Source organism: Daktulosphaira vitifoliae, unplaced genomic scaffold, assembly GCF_025091365.1.
Source record: "Daktulosphaira vitifoliae isolate Bord-2020 unplaced genomic scaffold, ASM2509136v1 Scaffold_1, whole genome shotgun sequence".
NCBI classification, from domain to species: Eukaryota; Metazoa; Arthropoda; class Insecta; order Hemiptera; family Phylloxeridae; genus Daktulosphaira; species Daktulosphaira vitifoliae.
Window position 1 is genome coordinate 47,640,086 of NW_026099572.1, and position 8,970 is coordinate 47,649,055.

An 8,970-nucleotide genomic window follows, 5' to 3' on the forward strand; every position below is an offset into this window, starting at 1 on the left:
CTAACTTTTGAAAGTGTTCTGGAAATATTAACACTACCATAAATTAAATCTTATGTAATATGCTTTTTTTATAGGAAAAAAAAATTTCGGACTTTATTTTGCCTTCATAGTGAAAATTGATTCCGTATTCAAAAATATGCTATTTGTATGTTAAAATTCTCGGTTTTATATTTCAAATTTTATACTTCAAATTATAAGGTATTTTAAAATACCTTATAGGGGAGTACACTGATTTTTATAAATATTGTATAAATCTAATTGACATAGCATAGTAAATTAAACTTATTTAAATTTTTTTGCTACTTTTCAGTCAAGGAAAATATATATTTGAAATTTGAACTAGCTTAATTTTGCATCGATACGTTTCTTATGGTAGTGATTTTAATTACTGTCTGATATCATTTATACTTGTCTCACCTATCCTACGTCCATACTGTGCCAGGACCCTAGTGTAATACCGTTTTTTTCGTCGTCACTTTTTGTTTTTTAATCGATTTAGACTGATTAGTATTTAATTTATCAATGTCTAAGGTTAGTTTGGTTAATGTTTGGGTAATACTATTTAATGCTAATAGTACATCGCAAAGTTATTGATTAGCTTGTAATGTTGTTTTTGTTGATGTTTTAGTTTCAACCTCTGCATCGGAGTTTATTTTGGCTGCTTGAGCGTTAGAAATGCTTTTTTTAAATGTGTATACATTTTTGATTGTATACGTTGGTCTGCAGTCAAAGAAATATGTCCTAAAAAATTACAGCTGTTATAAAAGAGCCAGTGTTAAAATCTACCTCACTTGACATCGTTTTTTTTACTTTAAAAAGTATGACTACAATTTTACATGTTCGCATTAATACACTTGAATCTACAAACAAAATATTAAAATAAGTTTTAGGATTCTTATAAATTTAATGCTGATGGTTATATAACACAATATACTTTAAAATATTGGCACAAATTATAACAAAAGACCAAGAATTATATTTATGGTAACTACATATAAAACAGTTAAATTTTAGATATTTTGAAAAATAGTTTAATGGTTTACAATTAATAAAAAACCAATTCTGAACAAAAACAGATTTTATTTGTAAATCTTATTAATTTTTAAATAATTAGTCTAAAAATACGTACAATGGTTATATAATTTCAATTTTATTTTAAATAAATACTAAGTTACCATTTGGTGACACTTAAATTATATAACTATCGTTGATAGTATTTATTCAATAGTGTAATTAAAAAAAATTGTAAAATTAATTAATTTTTTTTTAATGTTTTAAGATAAAAATTATTTATTTCTATAACATAATATTTAAAGTGGATGTTATTAAATTTTTTACAGATAAATAAAATGAAAGTCATATCATTACAATTAGTTATAATGGTAAGAAACATCACATATTTATCTTAATTAAATATTTAAGTTAAGAATCGTGATCACAATATATGAGTTTATTGAGCTATTCTTTGGCACTAGGCACTAAGTGAATAAAAATAATTTGTAGGCTTCAGGCCTTGCAACGAAATTGATTAAAAAATGGGTTCTTAAAGTTTGTTCGAAAGACTTAATAACAATACTTATAATACCTAATAGATAATACGTTCCTGTTTAGTCACTTAGAAATAAAAAGGTCATATCGACATTAAAAAAAAATAATTGATAAATACAATACTAATAAGTGTTATTTTGTTACTTTGATCTCAAACCTCATATACACGAATAACTGATTATTTATGAAAATAATTTGTCCCCACAAATTATCCTTATAATCCCACTTAACTCTAACCTAATAATTTATAATTTGATCATTCAAGGACATTTTACTATAGCTCTAGTTATTTTTGATCGTTATTATTGACTTTTCTGAATTTCTAGTTTAAATCATTTAAGATTATCAATCATTGTTATATAAATAAGTAATAATATAAACAAAAGATCTCTGTAATTTTTATTATTATTTACAGATATTGATATACATTATATCAGCTCATGATTCGTATAATGGACAACATTTATTAAAATTTGAGTTGCCAAGAATTCTTCTTCATAATTGTTTTCATGTTCAAAATGTTGGATTATACTTAATTAAAGAAAATGGTAAATAATTATATATAAATAATATACTATGTCAAATACTACATTATAATTAATTAAAAATTGATCAGTTATATCTTATTAAAAGAATATAAATTGATTTGAATATTTTACATTTTTGTTATTAGTTTAATTAATATTTTAATTATTGCAGGTAAAGTTGAAGATAAGTTTACTAAATCGACTTTTAATTACATTCTATTACTCTTAGAAAAAAAAAACACTTTAGAGGAATATATTAAACAAATTGGAGGTCAAATATGTATTTGGCAATGGAATGATGAGGAGTGTTTAAATAGATCTAAAGTGTGTTCTGTAGGATTACTAAAATACCTTAAAAAAAATCCAACTGTAAGTATTTTAAAAAGTCTAAAATTTATGTTGATTTATTTAAATACATTTTCAAAGGAATCGATGGAAATGAACATTTTAGATTTTGCTTATCACATACGTTTATAGCACTTTTACAAAAACTTAGATCAGTCTCACCTTTAGTTAAGACATATTTGATGAGATATATCTATTCAATTTAAAAATTAGCTATACCCTTTTTAAAAAGATTTACAAAAACTACCTTCAACAAATATTTATTTCACATAAACAGTATATGATAGTTGTTTAAATCACAATCAAATTTGAATCAATATGATTTCATCATGCTTTGCTCTATTTATGCTAAGTCCCAGTTGTATTGGGATATTTTTATATTAAATTTCTTTCTTTTTTCTTTACAGTTTCTTCCATATAAAATAGAGGAAGAATATTTCAATTTTCTTGACATATCCTGTAGCAATGATGAATCAATTGAAAAAATTTCTTCTTTAGATGAGATCCAATATTTTGAGGATTGTCAACATATAATTTACTCGATTTATGAAGATAATTCATATTTTTGGCAATCATTTAAAACAAAATCTAATAAATGAACGGATATGTGCTAAATAGAAACAGAACTTATGTAATTGAAATATATATATGTAATATATGTAAATATGTAATATAGGTATATATATGTAATTGGACATTGCTTTATTTAAGAGCTTACGTGAACTCTTTCTTAATTTAGACAGGTTAGCATTCCACCAAGCTACACCCTGCCCTGTACCTTTCCTTTCTATTAAAGGACAGTCTTCTTTGTAAGCTGAGACAATGGAGTCCTGTAGCATATTTACAGCCCTTTCAGTACTCTGTCTCGACACCAATCTAAACTGTAGGTTATTCAGGTCACGAGAGAGATCTGCCCTGTATTTGTCCCAGTTTGTTCTTTTCGGGTTCCTATAGTACTCCACCTCAACTTTGTTAATTTCCAAAGTGAATCGTAAGTACCTATGATCAGAAATAGAAGGTTCGGAGGACACTTTCCACCCTTTTATCTTTTGAAGTAACCCTTTTGAACAAACTGTCAGATCAATGACTTCCTGCCTGTTGCTGATAACAAAGGTAGGCTCACTACCTCTGACCAGTATACTTAGGTCTGTAGTCAGCAATAGATCCATTATAACCTCTCCTCTTTGGTTGATGTTACTGCTCCCCCAAATAGTGTGGTGTGCATTAGCATCCATACCTAGGATTAGTTCTAATTTTTCATTTTTGCAATAATTAAAGAGCATAGTTAGGTCCCTACCTGGGTCTGTGACCTCATATGGTAAGTATCCTGAAGCTACTATAATATTTTTACCATCATTTAATCATGTTACTCTAATAATAGTCAAGTCTGAACTTGATAGATTAAATATCAGGCTGGCCCTAACTTTATTATTAACCAAAATGCAAGTTCTTGGTTTATCTGCTTGTTTATAAAACAGTTTAATTTATCCATGGTTCCTGAATAAGTGCTATTTGTAAGGGTATTGTATGCCTCACGGTTAGAGTCCTTAGTAATACACTGCTGGCCCCTTTACTGTGATGGAGGTTTATTTGCGTGAATTGAATTCTATTGTCAGCCATTCAGAAAAACTGATCAATTTTTTTTTTTTCAAATTAAAGTATATTACATAAGCTTCAATTTAAAATATATATAAAAGTGTCAGACCTTCAGGAACACTTTCAAAAGTTAAGTTGAAAAAGTTCTACTTTCTATATGCATTTTTTATATTTGAAGCCCCCCCATATATAGGGAAATAGTCTGATTAAAAAAAAAAGTACAATGAAAGATGTATATAAATACTACTTCTCATGAAAAAATTGTATTGATCCATACATTTTTTAAAAAGTTATAGCACTTTAAAGTAAAAAATGTAAATTATAAAATCGAAAATTTTCACACAAAAATAGCATTCGGTAGCCGTTTTCACCATGAAGACAAGTCCAGAGGTCAAATTTTTTTTTTTCAAATTAAAGTATATTACATTAGCTTTAATTTAAGATATATATAAAAGTGTCAGACCTTCCGGAACACTTTCAAAAGTTAAGTTGAAAAAGTTCTACTTTCTATATGCATTTTTTATATTTGAAGCCCCCCCATATATAGGGAAATAGTCTGATTTAAAAAAAAAGTATATCCAATGAAAGATGTATATAAATACTACTTCTCATGAAAAAATTGTATTGATCCATACATTTTTTAAAAAGTTATAGCACTTTAAAGTAAAAAATGTAAATTATAAAATCGAAAATTTTCACACAAAAATAGCATTCGGTAGCCGTTTTCACCATGAAGACAAGTCCAGAGGTCAATTTTTTTTTTCAAATTAAATTTCATTACATTAGCTTTAATTTAAGATATATATAAAAGTGTCAGACCTTCTGAAACATTTTCAGAAGTTAAGTTGAAAAAGTTAATTTTTTGTGAAAAAGTTGTCATTTTAAATCCCCCCCTGTGGGCAGAAAAAAAATTTATAAAAAAAAATATACCAAATGATAGGTAAAGACATCAAGCATCTATAAAAAAAAAAATTATATTGATATGTTCATTTTTGAAAAAGTTACGGCAGTTTTTAGTAAAAAAAATTGAAAAAATTTCGAAAATTAGCGATTTTTAAATTTGTAATTTTTTTGGAGGTTTCCCCCATTTACGGGGAACGAGGGAAATTTTTTCAATTTTGAAGGGTAATGTCTTCGACTAGATACAATTTGTGATCTTTTGACGTATCGTTGAAAGAAATCCGTTCGGTGAGAGCTGAGAAAAAGTGGTAACAGACACAAAAAAAAAAAACACATGATAGTAAAACCAATACCTTCTCAGCTTCGCATCGAAGCTAAAATATATATACGAGGATATCAGTTTAAAAATGATAAAAATATAGAAAAATTTATTTAAAATGATGTTGAAATTTCAATACATCAATTGAGGCGGTTTTAGACAAAGCTTAAGGCCGTTATAGGGTCGACGTGAAGGGGTAGAAGAGCTTTATCATCAGCAAAGTCGGTAAAGTGTCTATTATCGAAGTAAAATTAAATATTAGGTAAAAATATGGGGGAAGTAATCATTTTAGTTTAAAAAGCATCGTACCACACTTTGTCACACTTAGTAAAAATCAAATTTTAAAATTAAATTTAAACCATAATGGTTTATTTTGGAATTTAATCAACTGGGTTTTTTTTTTTTGTACAAAAAATTAATGGACGGATTAAAATTTGTCGAGGACGTAAACAAAATGAATCAAAATTATTAAGAATTGAAATCAATAAAAAATTTTTTTAATGTGAAATAAATAGTGGGAAACTCTACTAATAATTTTATACTATCTTAAAGAATTCAATTAATTTATTTTAAGATAGTTTGGGTAGAAAAATTGATATTTCGTGTGAATATTTTCATGCTATTCAATAACGTGATATTTATTAAAAAAAGAATAATCAATTTTTTTTAAAGTCAGACACAAATACCTATACTTTCAATAATCAATAATACAAAACTATTAACTGGTGTACTATATTTAGAGTAAATTATTTATCCAATATCTTTATAATGTAGTTACACTGTAAGAAACGATTCAACAATAATTGTTTGAATTATTCCTATGATTAATATACATGTTAATTTTACCCAAACAGTTTAATTTTGACCTAATGCACTTTGGTAGTCCTTTGAAGAGAGAGCTTTCACGTTGTTTTGTAGTGGCTCGTGGTGGTGCTTGGAACTGGTTTATATAGGGAGTTACATAGATATTGGGGATGCATTGTGTGTGTTCAGCTGACTTACAAACCGGGTACTGACCACTGGACTGGTTGACTAGTGCATAATGAATTATATAATTGAGGACATACCAAACATCCACTGCACATATGACGGAATGATGAATTGGACAAAATTAGTAACATTATAGTCTATGGCTTCTTGTTTGTGCAGAGGGTACGAGTATGGTTTGAACGCGATGGGTGTTGGGTCTTTTAAAACGATATCATACGCGATATGCTTTGTGCGTCCCACCGTATCATTAGAAATCGTACCATAATTGTTTACTGACTGTGTTAAACATTCGCACGTATGTGGGTCGCCTGCATTATCTACATATTGTGGTAATTGCGAACCGCGCTTCTTTTCCAGCACGCTGTAGTCCGTCACTTTGCGCCTAGATGCAATGTACATGCGACATAATCGCAAATCTTCCTGGTCTGTTAGAAAATATGTCCAAGTAATACGTTACAGTAGAGATAATCTAAGATTACGGTTGTAAAGTGTATTTTTAAATCTGCTATATTCTGTGTGAAACATGGGCTCGTGCGTGTTCGCTCGAGTTAGTGTAGACGATGTGCGCGTAGTCTGACGGACAATGGAAATAAGTTACCCAATTTGTGTTTTTCGATTTCAGTCAATCGTTTTTTTAAGGCCGCGTTGTTTTGGCTCGTGTTGTCTGGCCCGAAAGTTACGTGGATCAGTTCGGACAGACGCGCGTAATCAGTACGATCTGCTTCTACTGGTTCTCACGTTATCAGTGCGGTGGTGATCGTATTCCGTATGGTCTCGTTGATCGTGTCGCGGCTCACAATCGTTTTAGAGAGGGACCGGACTTCTTGCGTAATGTGGGACAGTACTATCTAACCACTTTGGACAAGTGCACTTCCATACATGTGTTAAAAGACATATGACATATACTTTTTCGTAACGCGCCTATCTCCTCTGTTGCGTGGGATATTGAGCGTACCGTATACAAGTCATCTGTATACGCTACGTTCGAACTACCGCTGGGGCGGTCGGATGTCTGGAGCCACTCGTGTAGGAACCCAGCTTCAGAGTACTTGAGCACCAAGTTTAGTAATCATTTGTGGTACCTCTCACCAGAAAATGCTTCAATGGCATTTTTTGATGATCGAATACCTATTGAAGCCAAAAAACTGATGGTAAAATCATTACAAAATAGAAATAACGAAAATATAAAACAACATCGAAAAGTATAAATAATTTTGTAAGTAATACTATTGATGAGTTTATTGGCATGAATTCAAACAATTTTTTTGAACGTTATAATATAAAAATTGCTTTTTAAATGAGGATCCTGAACAATGAAAATTAAATAAAAATTACTTTGAATATCAAAAAATAGTACGCCATTTATAAGTTGTATACGATACTACAGAAAGAACAATAAAATTTAAAGGAGACTATAGTTCACTTATTAAAAAAAAAGAGGATCAAAAACAATTTCTTTTACAATTTGTAATAGATTACAGAAAAATATTTCCTGATGCAATGAAAAACACTTTGATTGAAAATTAGTTAATTTATATATAATAATTATTTATTTTTAGTATTATACTATGTTTATGCTAGTAGGGAGAAAATTGTATAAAAAAATCAAGAATTGAGAAAAACAGTGTAAACATATTTTGTCAAATTATTTTATGAAATACGTAATTAAGATTAAGAAGACAAAAACGTTTTTTTCATAAAACGTATTTTTAAAAAAATTTTGTTGTATCAACTTTTGTCATTAAGTAAAATTTACCCAGTAATGTGTTAAAAACTAATTTTCACCCCACTTTATGAAAATTCAACCTCTCTGCGCCTTGAAAAATATTTGATCATTAGGCAATTTCACAAAACTTAATTTTATAACATATAGAACAATTATAGGAGGCATTCTGAAAAAAAAGTATCATTGAAAATTAAGTACCACACAATGTACATAGAAATTAGAATGACCAACATTGTGTGCGATAGGCTGATTGGGTCTATCCAACTATCATCTTAGTAATTTATTATATTTATAATGAGTAACATTGAAAATTAAGGACCACACCGTGTACTATTTTTTTTTTTTTGTAATGCCCATACACATTTATCCATAGTCATTTATTATGTTTGTATTTTTAGGCTTTGATATTGCTTGAATAAATAATGACTAATTCATTGTTCAATTTTTATCATTTTTATTTTACCATCAATGTCAAAACTACAAAAAAAATTGTAATGATAATCTACTAAGACATATTTTATATATTTTACTTATATTATGATTCAATAATTGATTTTCCCCAATGCAATTTGTCTACAAAACATACAAATTTGTAAAGACAAAAATACTTTTTCTATAATAATTACATAAATCATAAAAACACGTAAACAATATTAATATGACTACACGTTTAATTTAATATTTTTATCGAAAATTTTATCAAAACTAAATATATCATATTCTGAACAAAGTAATAAATTGAAGAAAACAAATTCGTAGATGAAAAAATATCTAAGGCTAAAAAAAAAATGTATAAACAATTAAATATAACAAAAAAAAAAAGCCATTAGCTTACACAAAGCTGTGTAAATATAGGTCATTATTTTGTAAAGCTAAAAGTAAAATATTTTTATAATATTTGGATTAATTGTAATTTCCTAAATTATTGTTACCAGACCAGGAAGTAAATCTTTATAAACATTTTTGAAAATGATTGTATTATGAATTTTGTAAAAAAAAAAAAGAAAAAGAAAATATTT

The 8,970-nt window shown here is 28.0% G+C and overlaps 2 protein-coding genes across 2 annotated transcripts in view; one reads left to right on the forward strand and one right to left on the reverse strand.

The window, feature by feature from the left end:
• Positions 1-7,031, reverse strand: part of LOC126894490 (uncharacterized) — a 68,145-nt gene extending 61,114 nt beyond the window's left edge. Inside the window, exon 1 of the mRNA XM_050665554.1 lies at positions 6,964-7,031. The gene's annotated coding sequence lies outside the window, so the exon portion shown is untranslated. The remainder of the gene's footprint in view (positions 1-6,963) is intronic.
• On the forward strand, positions 901-3,110 carry LOC126894489 (uncharacterized). Its single transcript, XM_050665553.1, has 5 exons — positions 901-984; positions 1,341-1,382; positions 1,964-2,096; positions 2,248-2,444; positions 2,828-3,110. The coding sequence occupies exons 1-5, from the start codon at positions 982-984 to the stop codon at positions 3,017-3,019; spliced, it is 567 nt and encodes a 188-aa protein (XP_050521510.1). The 5' UTR covers positions 901-981; the 3' UTR covers positions 3,020-3,110.
• Positions 7,032-8,970: the final 1,939 nt, after the last annotated feature.